The 17,342-nt window shown below is 40.8% G+C and overlaps 2 pseudogenes and 2 gene segments (V, D, J or C); 2 read left to right on the top strand and 2 right to left on the bottom strand.

Annotated features, from left to right (window-relative positions):
* Positions 1–3,686: 3,686 nt before the first annotated feature.
* LOC115015992 (Ig kappa chain V-III region PC 7175-like) lies at positions 3,687–4,390 on the top strand. The segment is given in 2 exon segments: positions 3,687–3,867; positions 4,083–4,390. Coding segments are annotated over 2 exon segments (360 nt in total).
* A 1,503-nt stretch (positions 4,391–5,893) lies between these two features.
* LOC115015980 (Ig kappa chain V-III region MOPC 63-like) lies at positions 5,894–14,874 on the bottom strand (annotated as a pseudogene).
* On the top strand, positions 8,158–17,027 carry LOC115015978 (Ig kappa chain V-III region MOPC 63-like; annotated as a pseudogene).
* On the bottom strand, positions 10,237–10,920 carry LOC115015989 (Ig kappa chain V-V region L7-like). The segment is given in 2 exon segments: positions 10,237–10,544; positions 10,760–10,920. Coding segments are annotated over 2 exon segments (360 nt in total).
* Positions 17,028–17,342: the final 315 nt, after the last annotated feature.

The raw sequence follows: 17,342 nt of genomic DNA, 5'->3' as shown, positions 1-17,342 counted from the left end.
ACTCAGTCTGGAGCAGTGAGCTCTGCTCCGGGAGGCTCCGTCACCATCACATGTAGCACCAGTCAGGGGGTTAATGGTGGGACTTATTTAGCCTGGTACCAACAGAGAGATGGAGGAACTCCTAAACTGCTTATTTACCTACGCTAGTACTCGAGAATCAGGGATTCCAGCCCGTTTTACAGGCAGTGGATCAAACTCTGACTTCACTCTGACCATCAGTGGAGTCCAGACTGAAGATGCAGCAGTTTACTTCTGTCAGAGTTTTCATGTCATCAACAGTCAGTATGTGTTCACACAGTGAAAAAGCGTCGTACAAAAACCTCCATCAGTCAGACTGAACAGAAACTGAAGTGACTGCTGCAGCTGGAAGCTACTGCAGAGACTGATACACTTCAGTGAGGACACACACACACACACACACACACATACACACACACTCATTTTATCCTTATTATTCTAAGCAACCCTCCTATTGTGTTCGTTTCTCCCCCCTTACTTTGGTGTTCCCGGTCAACACAACACATCAACACAAAAACCCATTAATCATCTCCAAATGTTATTGAATACCCTTTTAAGCTGTAAACAATGTCTCAGACTACTGGTTTACATGAATAACTGCAGTAAATATATAAGAAAAGTTAGTGGAGAAACAAATCATCTATATCTAATCAACATTTGTAATTATATCTGTATTGAAGGATATTCCCATTTTTCACAAACCATGCAGTGAATTATGTGTTTTAACCAACTACTGTGTGTGTGTGTGTGTGAGTGTGTGTGTGTGTGTGTGTGCGCACAGGAGTGCCCTTTTACCATCATGTCGGAGTGTGCCTTGCAAATGTAAGCATCACATTTGTAGCATGTAAGGCTTTTTTTATTGTTTCTTGGGGCACAGAGCTTGCATCTCTTCTTTTTCTGCCCCTGTCCTTATTGGGGGAGTGGGGCCAGGGCCGTGGCTGGGGCTTGCAGACTCCTAACCGTTTGACCGATAAACTCCTGCTAGAATCAACAGACCTATGTATGCTTGGAGGACTACCTGGTCCAATGCTCTCCCCGTGTCCCCAAACACACGCCTCCCCTCCAGGTTAGTCATCTCCACTATAATTTCCTCAATGGACTTTGGTAAAAAGAGTTGGAAGCTGGACATGATGTCATCCACACGAGATGTTGCAAACCGTGTTGTCCCTGGCGTCATCCTTACAATGTTTTCCACTCTCACTCTGCCTCCTCTGTCCTGGGAGGATGAATACCAGAGCAAGTTACCACCCTTGGACTGGATTGTCACCTCATGTGCCGGTTCTTCAGGTGCCTCTTCTTCAGGTGCCTCTTCTTCAGGTGCTTCTTCTTCAGGTGCCTCTTCTTCAGGTGCCTCTTCTTCAGGTGCCTCTTTTTCAGGTGCGTCTTCCCCAGGGGCCTCTTTCTCAGGGGCCTCTTCCTCGAATATCTGTTGACTGGTCAGACTCACAAAAGTCTTGATCAAAGTCAGGATCGATGTTGTCTTCCATTTCTGAGACATCCTCCTTTATTTCTGGGTCAACTTCAACTTTATCTGGTTCAAAGATTTGGTCAAGAACCTCTCTGACAGATAATCAGTGGCCTACTCATTGTGCTCACAGAGTGAAATGAGAGCAAGGTACAGATAAAAGTGTGTGTGTGTGTGTGTGTGTGTGTGTGAGTGTGTGTGTGTGTGTGTGTGTGCTATCTGTTGGATGAAATTAATCTAGGGTTACCAATTCATTTCTTATGCCGGTCAATTTTGACTGGGAACACCATGGATGTAACAAAGTTGACTAAACCCCGTCCAATATCAATGAAAGTGGTGATCAGAAATTGTATATGTTCAAATGTCTACTGTGGAGGATATCATAAGGACTTGAAGCAATCAGATGTAAAACAAAATATTTATGATTGATGAAAGTAGTAAATCGGTCAGATTTGACCCGAACACAATAGGAGGGTTAAGCAAACACCTCTGATATGCTTTTTAACAGAAGATAAAGGCAATACACACACACACACACACACACACACACACACACACACACACACACACACACACACACACACACACACACACACACACACACACACACACACACACACACAACTAAGCCAGTGGGTCCTCAGCTGCCTTCTGAACAGTGTCCACTAATGTCCAACTGGATTGACTCCAAAAGATGAAAAGTCCCAACTTTAAAGCCACAGTCAACTTCACTTTTGAGTCAGCAGTGAGCAGGTGCCACATGAATGACAACAGATATTTAGGACCTCATCAGACAGAGACTAAATATATTTGCTGAAGATTTAGATGTAAAATCTGCATACTGACTATGACAGATATATACAGTACAGAGTTAGAAAATACAGAGCCGAGTCCCAGTGTTACGTTGATGCTGTTCCAAAGAACTATGGAAAGTCCTTAAAGACATGTGTGGGCTCACCAGGGAAATATAACACTAAATAATGTAATGTTGGAATAGATATAGACAATACCATGTCCTTTGATAAACAGAAGATATCGGGACACTTCAATACACCCATTGCAGCAAGTCTGGTTTCTAAAATAAGTAAAAAAGTTACTCCTGACTCATTTGAGATGAGTCCTGTCTCAGTAACAAAAGTAATGACAATACTCTCCTCATTATGTACAAACAAAGCAACTGGCCTGGATCTTATTCCAGCCAGATTCCTGAGAGATAGTGTCAGTTTCACCTGTGGGGTCATTACTCATATTCTGAATGAGTGGTGGTGATGGCCTAGTGGTCTAGTGGTACGGCTTCCAAATACAACACCAGATGGTTGTGAGTTCAGGGTCCCCACCATTGTACCCCTGAGCAAGGTACTTAACCCAGAGTGGAACTGTACTTAGTTCACTGGAAGTCGCTCTGGATAAGGGCGTCTGCTAAATGACCTGTAATGTAATGAATCTGTCATTAAAGCAGGGAAAGGTTCCAAGTCACACAAGAAAGGCAAGAGTTCTTCCCCTATTAAAGGCCCTGTCACACAGTGCCGTATGGCAGAAAAGTATGCTGCACATATGACAATGAGCATATGAACGTGTACAGAGCCTACTGATAGCGTATCACAACGTGAAAGGCAAGTAGAAATGTACTTACAGTCTGAATGAACAAAATAAATCTGTGTATGATCATCTTTATGTTAAATGGAGGCACAGTGGGATAAAGTTGAACAATGCATCTCAAGTGTAAAAAACAGAAGTGAATCAAACACTTCATGCTGCTCAAGAGTCAATGCCGGGTCAAAAGTGACATTTATATTTCTGATGGTAGATTTACCAGAGGATGAAAGAGAAGCATCTGAAAACTTTAATAATACATCTTTAGGAAGAATAAGGAAATGCATCAGCATCCCAAGCATCACCGTAACATCATCTTCCACACCAATGATATTAAATTATACACCACAAAACCTGCATCTTCCCTTCTTAATGTCCGTAATGTGATCACTAATTAAAGCAACTCTTCTGTCTACTCCCTATTCTCATTTTAAACTTATAAAAAGGATGAATTGAAGACTTCAGTTTATATGTTATCAAAATAATTCTTAAAATGAACCTGTCAGAGCAGAATCAGTTTTATGTTATGAAACCTTTCACCCATTATGTAGTGAAACATTTAAATAGTCAATGCTCTCAGCACTGAGAGGAAACAGCATGATATGTTGAGGACAGCTACACTTCACTGACTCTGTGTGTTTGCATACGTGTCCTGCCTCTCTGCTCCCAGCCGTTAAGAGATCAGAGTTGATCGGTGGCTGTCCAGGCCTTTCAGAGACACTGACACGCCGGCAGCACAATGATGATGTCACTGATTCTACTGCTGGTCACCCTGGGGCTCCTTGTTCAGGGTGAGACTCTCTTGTGAAAACTTTGCTTCAGGACGCTACCAGGTTCACCAACATGATGATCTGCTATGATGGAGAAACACTGAAACAAGCAGCATTTACCTTCTTCCATCTCTTCTCCATGTTAAAGAAATGATGCTCTTCTGTGTGGATGTTGATCTTCTTTCTCCAAACTGGATTTGTCTCAATAACCCTTCTGCTGTTTTCATGTTTTCCAGATTCATCAGGAGATATCATCCTGACTCAGTCTCCTGCATCTCAGTCTGTTGTTCCAGGTCAGACTGTCTCTATCAGATGTAAAGCCAGTTCAAGTGCTCAGTACATACCTTCACTGGTACCTCCAGAAACCTGATGAACCTCCCAAACTCTTGATTTATATGCTACTAATCGTCAGTCTGGAGTTTCAGGTCGTTTTAGTGGAAGTGGATCTGGGACTGCCTTCACTCTGAGCATCAGTGGAGTTCAGACTGAAGATGCAGGAGATTATTACTGTCAGCAGAGTAACAGCTTCCCGTTCACACAGTGATACAACGTCGTACAAAAACCTCCTCAGCTGGAGAGGAACTGATCCGACTCAACAGCTGCATAGAAACTAAAAGACAACATATGATTAAAATATACTTTATACTTGTATTTAATTCTAACATTTTTAAACGAACAGTACTGACTCTATTAAAAATATTTTATTTTTATTGACCATGTTCTTACTCAAAGTTTAATTTAATAACCTTTCAGAGTCCAGCTCATTCAGTTTGATGTCAACTGTTTTTTAATTTAAATCTAAATCCATCTATTTATTAATATATATCTGTGTACCTTCGGATCAATTTCTTCCTTAAACGATTAATTGAAAAAGCAACAGCATTGTTAGTTTTATGTCAGTAAATAGTTAAATGAACATTGTATCTGTTTAGGGGCGAGGGGCGGGAGGAACTCTCTGAAGTCATTTCACAACAGAGTTGCCTGCGTTTGTAAAAGACACTTGCATTGGTGCTGCAAGAAAGGTTTTGGATATCGTGGGAATTACTGGAGAGACGTGCAGCGTCTTTTGAGAGAGGACTTCATGCCCCCTCAGAAGCTGGAGTCATAAGATTAGTGTTATTAGAAAACAGGATGAGGGGAGGGTAATAACAATAAAACATTACATAAATAAAATGTCCTTTCTTTCTTTAGATTAGGAGATTTGGAGAAGTGAGTCTTATTTTTAATCCAGTAGGATTGTGGAAAATGCAACTGTTTGGATGCAAACCGCCTCTAAAAACCACAGAAGAAGAACATGCGTCTTTAAATCACTGTCGAAAAAAACTTGTCCTCTTCTGGAGAGTTTGAGGATCGAGCAAAATCATTTCACTCTCAGCAGAGAACAACCTCAAATGACAACCCACTCTCAAACACGATTATAATTCTGACATCATTATAGTCATTTATCATCGTCATCATCATGATTATGACCATTAGCACAACCTGTACAGTTATTTTATTTTTGCACTGCTATTATTAATTCATATCATTATTACTGTAACAATGTGTACTGTTATCTATTGACTTAGATTATAATTTCATATCATGATAATGTGTACAGTTAGTTAATCTTGTTTTCTTTAGTTTTATTAGTCTAATATTAGTTCGTATTAAAATGTACGACTCGTGTACTACACGGTGCTACGAATAAATTATAAGAGTTTGAATGTCTACTTCCAAACCGGAGTCCAGCTCCAGTGCTGCCATACTGTCCACACACCGGAGCCACGTTATTTTCAGGAGCTATCAGAAGGATTTTTCGAGGGCTTTTCTTTTGAAGTTACTTCCCAGAGTGCTTCTCTGCCTCTCGCCCATAAACTGATTCAATGATTTGTTTGATTATTAAGTGAGGTAAAAAGGAAGTCATGTTGTGTTTGCAGAGTAAATGATCTCAGAATGTTTTACAATAACAAATAGCAAAGTCCCTCATTATATTCTAGCGCCACGTAAAGACTTGAAGATGTTAAGTAGAATATAAAGTCTGTTTAAATAATATCCTCTGAAACACTTTGAAGAAACACATCTTTATTATCTGCAAAGGTTAACAGTATACTCGTCATTATGAGCAAGAAAATATCACAATTTAAATCTTTTGGTCTGATAAGAGAGAGAGAGTATAACAGAGTGCAGACTGAGAGCAGTATCAGAGTAACACCAGTAGCAGAGTCCCAGTGAGTCCGGTCAGGACTGGGAGCACTGGTCTCTCCTCAGTGTCTCTGAGAACACAGTCTGGGAGCCCTGGGTGGCCTCACAGGTCACAGAGCCCACCTTCCTCCACTGGTCCTGCAGGGAGCCTCAGGGTGCTGCTCCAGCTGTAGTGGCCGTCCTTCTCCAGCACCCCGGGGCTGCTGCTCTTCTCCCAGCTGATGCTGCTGCTGCCGTCCACCTTCCAGGCCAGACTCCAGTCTGAGGGGAAGCCCTTGTTGGCCAGGCACATGAGCGTGGCCATCCCCTGCTGCAGCTCTTCTTCGGAGGGGGGCAGCACCATCAGGGTGGGACGGACATCACCTAGGAGACACCAATCAGATTAGAGGACATGGACCACACAGCTGTCAATCAACCAGCAGACACGTGGACACCTTTACTGTGTGAGAGTTTCTCCTTTAAGGAGTTTCTGTCAGATGTTTGTTCTGCTCCATCAGTCACTCACTCACACATTGTTTCACTTCCCTTGAAGAAGCCTCTCATGCATATCAGCACAGAGAGAACCATCATACAGAACAACCTGAAATATATCAAACTACACTATAAATACAATAACTAAATCTGGACAAATGTTGAACATTTTCATCAAAATCATCCAAAACGTGAACGATACATTACTTTATTAAAGTATTTAGTGGTTACATGAACAAATACAGGAAACGAGCTGAGGACAATCAAATGTACTTAATGTTGATTTCAATCATTACAAGATTTTCACAATTTAAAACAATATATGACACAATTTAAAGATTTTGCACATTTTGAAATACTCATATTCATGTAAAAACAGTTTTCATTGAGGAAGTAAAGCTGCTCTGAGTTCTCCTCCGTTATCAGAGAGGAGAAATAAAAACATGAAAACTAAAGTGTTACAATTAAAACAAGATATATTTATCTGCCTCAAACATCCAAAAACTGAATTTAAAACATCACTCAACAATATCATATTTAGTTTTGGTGCAGAAACTTACTTCCAACATCCAGTCTGGTTCCTCCACCAAAAGTCAACCACAGTGATACAAAGTCATTGAGCCGCCGTACAAAAACCTCTGACTGTAGAGAGACACGGCGCTCTGACTTTGTGAGACTGAACTAAACCTACAAGCCCTCAAGATGCAGCTTCACCATTAAAGGTGAAATAATGTTTTATTTTCTATTTACATTCTTTAACTTTCACAACTGTAAGTTTATTAAACTTTAATGGAGAGAAGTTTGACTCTTTGTGCAAAATGTATACATTAACATGGAATTCATTATTTTTCCTTGCATACTGAATATATAGGAAAGCAAAAGAAACATTACTTCTGAAATAATATCATATTTAAACATTTGACTTACTTCCAACATCCAGTCTGGTTCCTCCACCGAACGTGTACCACAGTGATACAAAGTCATTGAGCCGCCGTACAAAAACCTCTGACTGTAGAGAGACACGGCTCTCTGACTTTGAACCAAACAGACTCACCAAACACATCCCCAGTTTACCTCCTTCATGTAATTACTGATTAAAATGATTATTACCGATTCACAAACTTCAGAAATGTATCGAATATTTCCTCATATATTCCTTCAAATATATATCTGCAAGCAATATTTATTTCTCTTTCAGTAAAATACATTTAATTTAGATGTTTCTAAAGAAAATCTCTACAATAAATCCTGATAAATGTAAATGATTTGAAAACAACATCTCTATGGTAGATTATGATGAATGGAAATAACCATTGTGTTTATTAGTGTCTCACAGTGGTGATGATTTGTGTTGTAGTGATTTACAGTGAATTAACAAAACATTCTGGAAAGAAATGTGTCCGTCGAACTCAAAGCAAAGCCTGATACAAATGAGCACTGACACATTCAATACTCTGATAAAGTGATTGATCCATTGATAAACAGCATCATCAGAGTAATCCAAGTCCCTGTTGGAGTCAGTCAGAGCATTTCCATAGAGAGACACTTTGCATCAGCAGCACCATGCTCCAGTGCTCCGGGAGACTTTATAGTCCTGAGAGTTGAACACTGGATGACTGACAGCCGTCCTTCATGACAACAGAAGCCACAGAAATCCTCCTCATCAAAAACATGACTTTGATCTGCGTCCTCATCTGGACTCTCCTCTGCTGCTGCTTCACAGGTAAAGTCCAGAGAAACAAACTCCTCTCCTCTATGAACATCCGTCCCTCTGACATGAAGACGACAAAACCATGATGTGCTTTATGTCTTTGTCTCTGTATCCTCAGAGTCCAGAGGCCAGGTCACAGTGACTCAGTCTGGAGCAGTGAGCTCTGCTCCGGGAGGCTCCGTCACCATCACATGTAGCACCAGTCAGGCGGTTTATAATGGGGACTTATTTAGCCTGGTACCAACAGAGAGATGGAGGAACTCCTAAACTGCTTATTTACTACGCTATCACTCGACAATCAGGGATTCCAGCCCGTTTTACAGGCAGTGGATCAAACTCTGACTTCACTCTGACCATCAGTGGAGTCCAGACTGAAGATGCAGCAGTTTACTTCTGTCAGAGTTTTCATGTCATCAACAGTCAGTGGGTGTTCACACAGTGAAAAAGCAGTCGTACAAAAACCTCCATCAGTCAGACTGAACAGAAACTGAAGTGACTGCTGCAGCTGGAAGCTACTGCAGAGACTGATACACTTCAGTGAGGACACACACACACACACACACACACACACACACACACACACACACACACACACACACAACACACACACACACACACAGACACACACACACACACACACACACACAGTAGTTGGTTAAAACACATAATTCACTGCATGGTTTATGAAAAATGGGAATATCCTTCAATACAGATATAATTACAAATGTTGATTAGATATAGATGATTTGTTTCTCCACTAACTTTTTCATTTACATTGAATCCCTGTCTGGTTCTTTGGGATATGCATCAGCATCTCTGACATCATTTCATTCACACCATCAGAAAGTCAGCTTGTATGCCTGTGACATGCTGTAATAATCTCAACATCCTCCTCTTCCCTTCTCTCAGTCATTAATCAGATCAGAAGTTAAAGCAGGGTATCTGGATACTATCACTCCCTTTTTAAATGTATAGCTAACTCCAGTTTATTGAGGACACACATGCTGTTGTTGCTGTAACCACCGATGAACATTCATCAAAACAAGTTCAAAGACACAAACATGATCTTGATGGTAATCAGATTACTTTCTCCAGTCATATCCCATTATAATCTCAAATTCTTCTCTGATTTTTCCAAAGAGTCAAAAGCAGCTACCGTGGAAATGTACATAAGAACAATTATTATTTTGCATGGTCATAAAGCGTATGTAAAAACACATTTTCTCTTACATGTAACTGAAATCCACAAAAAAGACTGAAAGTTCATTCTTGACCTTGGAAACAGCAAAACAATCTCTCCACAACCTCCATCCACTAACTGTTGTTGAGCTTTCATTCATATCACATGATCTTCCTCAGCAGATGGAGTCGCCCAGTTATTGAAATGCAGATGTTAAATGTCCCGTTCCTCTGAGCATTATTGGGACTTCACTTCTGATGCTGTTTATCAATGGATCCCCTGTCCCTCCCTAAAAAAGACAACAATGGGTCTAAATGTGTCTCTAAGGGTTTACTACAAGACACTAAGAATATTAGAGTGAGAAATTGTAAAGTATCATCGATACTGTGTAAGTGTAATAGAATAAATCGATGATAAAATGATACAATGGAACACAATTTCTAACAACAAGGAATGAATTACGTTTTGTTAAGAGCCAAAATTCTGAGTATGATAATATAAAGTTTATGGCATTTTTTAAGCAAACACTAAACGTACAAATTTAGCATTTATTAAACATTCTAATCTAAATCTCCATTGATTAATTGATTATGTGTTATAATGATAGTAATAATATAATGTTATAAGAGCTAAATTCATACAGTTCTGACATTGTGTAAACTCATATTTACTCAAAACTACTATATTTAACAGAAATATACAAAATGTATTCAAGATGAAAATGTTATTGTGGTATGACAAAGAAAAATATATGTTAATCAATCCTCTAGTTTTTTAGTTTCTATGCAGCTGTTGAGTCGGATCAGTTCCTCTCCAGCTGAGGAGGTTTTTGTACGACGTTGTATCACTGTGTGAACGGCCAACTGTTACCCTGCTGACAGTAATAATCTCCTGCATCTTCAGTCTGAACTCCACTGATGCTCAGAGTGAAGGCAGTCCCAGATCCACTTCCACTAAAACGACCTGAAACTCCAGACTGACGATTAGTAGCATAATAAATCAAGAGTTTGGGAGGTTCATCAGGTTTCTGGAGGTACCAGTGAAGGCATGTACCAGCACTTGAACTGGCTTTACATCTGATAGAGACAGTCTGACCTGGAACAACAGACTGAGATGCAGGAGACTGAGTCAGGATGATATCTCCTGATGAATCTGGAAAACATGAAAACAGCAGAAGGGTTATTGAGACAAATCCAGTTTGGAGAAAGAAGATCAACATCCACACAGAAGAGCATCATTTCTTTAACATGGAGAAGAGATGGAAGAAGGTAAATGCTGCTTGTTTCAGTGTTTCTCCATCATAGCAGATCATCATGTTGGTGAACCTGGTAGCGTCCTGAAGCAAAGTTTTCACAAGAGAGTCTCACCCTGAACAAGGAGCCCCAGGGTGACCAGCAGTAGAATCAGTGACATCATCATTGTGCTGCCGGCGTGTCAGTGTCTCTGAAAGGCCTGGACAGCCACCGATCAACTCTGATCTCTTAACGGCTGGGAGCAGAGAGGCAGGACACGTATGCAAACACACAGAGTCAGTGAAGTGTAGCTGTCCTCAACATATCATGCTGTTTCCTCTCAGTGCTGAGAGCATTGACTATTTAAATGTTTCACTACATAATGGGTGAAAGGTTTCATAACATAAAACTGATTCTGCTCTGACAGGTTCATTTTAAGAATTATTTTGATAAAATATAAACTGAAGTCTTCAATTCATCCTTTTTATAAGTTTAAAATGAGAATAGGGAGTAGACAGAAGAGTTGCTTTAATTAGTGATCACATTACGGACATTAAGAAGGGAAGATGCAGGTTTTGTGGTGTATAATTTAATATCATTGGTGTGGAAGATGATGTTACGGTGATGCTTGGGATGCTGATGCATTTCCTTATTCTTCCTAAAGATGTATTATTAAAGTTTTCAGATGCTTCTCTTTCATCCTCTGGTAAATCTACCATCAGAAATATAAATGTCACTTTTGACCCGGCATTGACTCTTGAGCAGCATGAAGTGTTTGATTCACTTCTGTTTTTTACACTTGAGATGCATTGTTCAACTTTATCCCACTGTGCCTCCAGCTAACATAAAGATGATGATATACAGATTTATTTTGTTCATCAGACTGTAACTCCATTTCTACTTGCCTTTCACGTCGTGATACGCTATCAGTAGGCTCTGTACACGTTCATATGCTCATTGTCATATGTGCAGCATACGTTTCTGCCATACGGCACTGTGTGACAGGGCCTTTAATAGGGGAAGAACTCTTGCCTTTCTTGTGTGACTTGGAACCTTTCCCTGCTTTAATGACAGATTCATTACATTACAGGTCATTTAGCAGACGCCCTTATCCAGAGCGACTTCCAGTGAACTAAGTACAGTTCCACTCTGGGTTAAGTACCTTGCTCAGGGGCACAATGGTGGGGACCCTGAACTCACAACCATCTGGTGTTGTATTTGGAAGCCGTACCACTAGACCACTAGGCCATCACCACCACTCATTCAGAATATGAGTAATGACCCCACAGGTGAAACTGACACTATCTCTCAGGAATCTGGCTGGAATAAGATCCAGGCCAGTTGCTTTGTTTGTACATAATGAGGAGAGTATTGTCATTACTTTTGTTACTGAGACAGGACTCATCTCAAATGAGTCAGGAGTAACTTTTTTACTTATTTTAGAAACCAGACTTGCTGCAATGGGTGTATTGAAGTGTCCCGATATCTTCTGTTTATCAAAGGACATGGTATTGTCTATATCTATTCCAACATTACATTATTTAGTGTTATATTTCCCTGGTGAGCCCACACATGTCTTTAAGGACTTTCCATAGTTCTTTGGAACAGCATCAACGTAACACTGGGACTCGGCTCTGTATTTTCTAACTCTGTACTGTATATATCTGTTATAGTCAGTATGCAGATGTTACATCTAAAACTTCAGCAAATATATTTAGTCTCTGTCTGATGAGGTCCTAAATATCTGTTGTCATTCATGTGGCACCTGCTCACTGCTGACTCAAAAGTGAAGTTGACTGTGGCTTTAAAGTTGGGACTTTTCATCTTTTGGAGTCAATCCAGTTGGACATTAGTGGACACTGTTCAGAAGGCAGCTGAGGACCCACTGGCTTAGTGTGTGTGTGTGTGTGTGTGTGTGTGTGTGTGTGTGTGTGTGTGTGTGTGTGTGTGTGTGTTGTCTTTATCTTCTGTTAAAAAGCATATCAGAGGTGTTTGCTTAACCCTCCTATTGTGTTCGGGTCAAATCTGACCGATTTACTACTTTCATCAATCATAAATATTTTGTTTTACATCTGATTGCTTCAAGTCCTTATGATATCCTCCACAGTAGACATTTGAACATATACAATTTCTGATCACCACTTTCATTGATATTGGAAGGGGTTCAGTCAACTTTGTTACATCCGTGGTGTTCCCGGTCAAAATTGACCGGCATAAGAAATTAATGGATAACCCTAGATTAATTTCATCCAACAGATAGCACACACACACACACACACACACACACACACACACACACACACACACACACACACACACACACACACACACACACACCTTTTATCTGTACCTTGCTCTCATTTCACTCTGTGAGCACAATGAGTAGGCCACTGATTATCTGTCAGAGAGGTTCTTGACCAAATCTTTGAACCAGATAAAGTTGAAGTTGACCCAGAAATAAAGGAGGATGTCTCAGAAATGGAAGACAACATCGATCCTGACTTTGATCAAGACTTTTGTGAGTCTGACCAGTCAACAGATATTCGAGGAAGAGGCCCCTGAGAAAGAGGCCCCTGGGGAAGACGCACCTGAAAAAGAGGCACCTGAAGAAGAGGCACCTGAAGAAGAGGCACCTGAAGAAGAAGCACCTGAAGAAGAGGCACCTGAAGAAGAGGCACCTGAAGAACCGGCACATGAGGTGACAATCCAGTCCAAGGGTGGTAACTTGCTCTGGTATTCATCCTCCCAGGACAGAGGAGGCAGAGCGAGAGTGGAAAACATTGTAAGGATGACGCCAGGGACAACACGGTTTGCAACATCTCGTGTGGATGACATCATGTCCAGCTTCCAACTCTTTTTACCAAAGTCCATTGAGGAAATTATAGTGGAGATGACTAACCTGGAGGGGAGGCGTGTGTTTGGGGACACGGGGAGAGCATTGGACCAGGTAGTCCTCCAAGCATACATAGGTCTGTTGATTCTAGCAGGAGTTTATCGGTCAAACGGTTAGGAGTCTGCAAGCCCCAGCCACGGCCCTGGCCCCACTCCCCCAATAAGGACAGGGGCAGAAAAAGAAGAGATGCAAGCTCTGTGCCCCAAGAGACAATAAAAAAAGCCTTACATGCTACAAATGTGATGCTTACATTTGCAAGGCACACTCCGACATGATGGTAAAAGGGCACTCCTGTGTGCACACACACACACACACACACACACACACACACACACACACACACACACACACAGTAGTTGGTTAAAACACATAATTCACTGCATGGTTTGTGAAAAATGGGAATATCCTTCAATACAGATATAATTACAAATGTTGATTAGATATAGATGATTTGTTTCTCCACTAACTTTTCTTATATATTTACTGCAGTTATTCATGTAAACCAGTAGTCTGAGACATTGTTTACAGCTTAAAAGGGTATTCAATAACATTTGGAGATGATTAATGGTTTTTGTGTTGATGTGTTGTGTTGACCGGGAACACCAAAGTAAGGGGGGAGAAACGAACACAATAGGAGGGTTGCTTAGAATAATAAGGATAAAATGAATGTGTGTGTGTGTGTGTGTGTGTGTGTGTGTGTGTGTGTGTGTGTGTGTGTGCGTGTGTGTCTGTGTGTGTCTGTGTGTGTGTGTGTGTGTGTCCTCACTGAAGTGTATCAGTCTCTGCAGTAGCTTCCAGCTGCAGCAGTCACTTCAGTTTCTGTTCAGTCTGACTGATGGAGGTTTTTGTACGACGCTTTTTCACTGTGTGAACACCCACTGACTGTTGGTGTAATGTTCACTCTGACAGAAGTAAACTGCTGCATCTTCAGTCTGGACTCCACTGATGGTCAGAGTGAAGTCAGAGTTTGATCCACTGCCTGTAAAACGGGCTGGAATCCCTGATTCTCGAGTGCTAGCGTAGTAAATAAGCAGTTTAGGAGTTCCTCCATCTCTCTGTTGGTACCAGGCTAAATAAGTCCCCATTATAAACCGCCTGACTGGTGCTACATGTGATGGTGACGGAGCCTCCCGGAGCAGAGCTCACTGCTCCAGACTGAGTCACTGTGACCTGGCCTCTGGACTCTGAGGATACAGAGACAAAGACATAAAGCACATCATGGTTTTGTCGTCTTCATGTCAGAGGGACGGATGTTCATAGAGGAGAGGAGTTTGTTTCTCTGGACTTTACCTGTGAAGCAGCAGCAGAGGAGAGTCCAGATGAGGACGCAGATCAAAGTCATGTTTTTGATGAGGAGGATTTCTGTGGCTTCTGTTGTCATGAAGGACGGCTGTCAGTCATCCAGTGTTCAACTCTCAGGACTATAAAGTCTCCCGGAGCACTGGAGCATGGTGCTGCTGATGCAAAGTGTCTCTCTATGGAAATGCTCTGACTGACTCCAACAGGGACTTGGATTACTCTGATGATGCTGTTTATCAATGGATCAATCACTTTATCAGAGTATTGAATGTGTCAGTGCTCATTTGTATCAGGCTTTGCTTTGAGTTCGACGGACACATTTCTTTCCAGAATGTTTTGTTAATTGCACTGTAAATCACTACAACACAAATCATCACCACTGTGAGACACTAATAAACACAATGGTTATTTTCATTCATCATAATCTACCATAGAGATGTTGTTTTCAAATCATTTACATTTATCAGGATTTATTGTAGAGATTTTCTTTAGAAACATCTAAATTAAATGTATTTTACTGAAAGAGAAATAAATATTGCTTGCAGATATATATTTGAAGGAATATATGAGGAAATATTCGATACATTTCTGAAGTTTGTGAATCGGTAATAATCATTTTAATCAGTAATTACATGAAGGAGGTAAACTGGGGATGTGTTTGGTGAGTCTGTTTGGTTCAAAGTCAGAGAGCCGTGTCTCTCTACAGTCAGAGGTTTTTGTACGGCGGCTCAATGACTTTGTATCACTGTGGTACACGTTCGGTGGAGGAACCAGACTGGATGTTGGAAGTAAGTCAAATGTTTAAATATGATATTATTTCAGAAGTAATGTTTCTTTTGCTTTCCTATATATTCAGTATGCAAGGAAAAATAATGAATTCCATGTTAATGTATACATTTTGCACAAAGAGTCAAACTTCTCTCCATTAAAGTTTAATAAACTTACAGTTGTGAAAGTTAAAGAATGTAAATAGAAAATAAAACATTATTTCACCTTTAATGGTGAAGCTGCATCTTGAGGGCTTGTAGGTTTAGTTCAGTCTCACAAAGTCAGAGCGCCGTGTCTCTCTACAGTCAGAGGTTTTTGTACGGCGGCTCAATGACTTTGTATCACTGTGGTTGACTTTTGGTGGAGGAACCAGACTGGATGTTGGAAGTAAGTTTCTGCACCAAAACTAAATATGATATTGTTGAGTGATGTTTTAAATTCAGTTTTTGGATGTTTGAGGCAGATAAATATATCTTGTTTTAATTGTAACACTTTAGTTTTCATGTTTTTATTTCTCCTCTCTGATAACGGAGGAGAACTCAGAGCAGCTTTACTTCCTCAATGATAACTGTTTTTACATGAATATGAGTATTTCAAAATGTGCAAAATCTTTAAATTAAGTCATATATTGTTTTAAATTGTGAAAATCTTGTAATGATTGAAACAGATTTAGTTATTGTATTTATAGTGTAGTTTGATATATTTCAGGTTGTTCTGTATGATGGTTCTCTCTGTGCTGATATGCATGAGAGGCTTCTTCAAGGGAAGTGAAACAATGTGTGAGTGAGTGACTGATGGAGCAGAACAAACATCTGACAGAAACTCCTTAAAGGAGAAACTCTCACACAGTAAAGGTGTCCACGTGTCTGCTGGTTGATTGACAGCTGTGTGGTCCATGTCCTCTAATCTGATTGGTGTCTCCTAGGTGATGTCCGTCCCACCCTGATGGTGCTGCCCCCCCCTCCGAGAAGAGCTGCAGCAGGGGATGGCCACGCTCATGTGCCTGGCCAACAAGGGCTTCCCCTCAGACTGGAGTCTGGCCTGGAAGGTGGACGGCAGCAGCAGCATCAGCTGGGAGAAGAGCAGCAGCCCCGGGGTGCTGGAGAAGGACGGCCACTACAGCTGGAGCAGCACCCTGAGGCTCCCTGCAGACCAGTGGAGGAAGGTGGGCTCTGTGACCTGTGAGGCCACCCAGGGCTCCCAGACTGTGTTCTCAGAGACACTGAGGAGAGACCAGTGCTCCCAGTCCTGACCGGACTCACTGGGACTCTGCTACTGGTGTTACTCTGATACTGCTCTCAGTCTGCACTCTGTTATAATCTCTCTCTTTCTTTCCGTCATCTGACTATTTGAACATAATAAACTTCAAATAGATCTTTTTTTGTTCTAATAATATGTATGCCATTAATGCTGTAAGACAATAAAGCAAATTCAAATAAGAAATATGTTTGTATCGAAACCTTTTCCTGCGCCCGTGTGTTTAGAGATACAAGATTTTAACCCATGTCACAGTAAGATTTTGGTGGTGATGGTTTTATTAATAAATGTTTTAATCATCCATTGTTACTTGTCCGCTAACTATTTGATGCTCATCTGAAAGTGTCTCTGATTAGCAATATTGTCTTAATGCAGATATGAAAAAAGGTGTTATGGATTGATGAGGGGGCTGTATTATATAATCAATTTAAAATGCAGTGTAACTAAAGTACTAAAGTACAGTTTGTAGAATGAAAAACTAAATGTAGAATATCATTAGTA

Source organism: Cottoperca gobio, chromosome 11, assembly GCF_900634415.1.
Source record: "Cottoperca gobio chromosome 11, fCotGob3.1, whole genome shotgun sequence".
Taxonomy (NCBI): Eukaryota; Metazoa; Chordata; class Actinopteri; order Perciformes; family Bovichtidae; genus Cottoperca; species Cottoperca gobio.
Note: the sequence above shows the minus strand (reverse complement) of the source record. Positions and strands in the feature narration are given on the sequence as shown.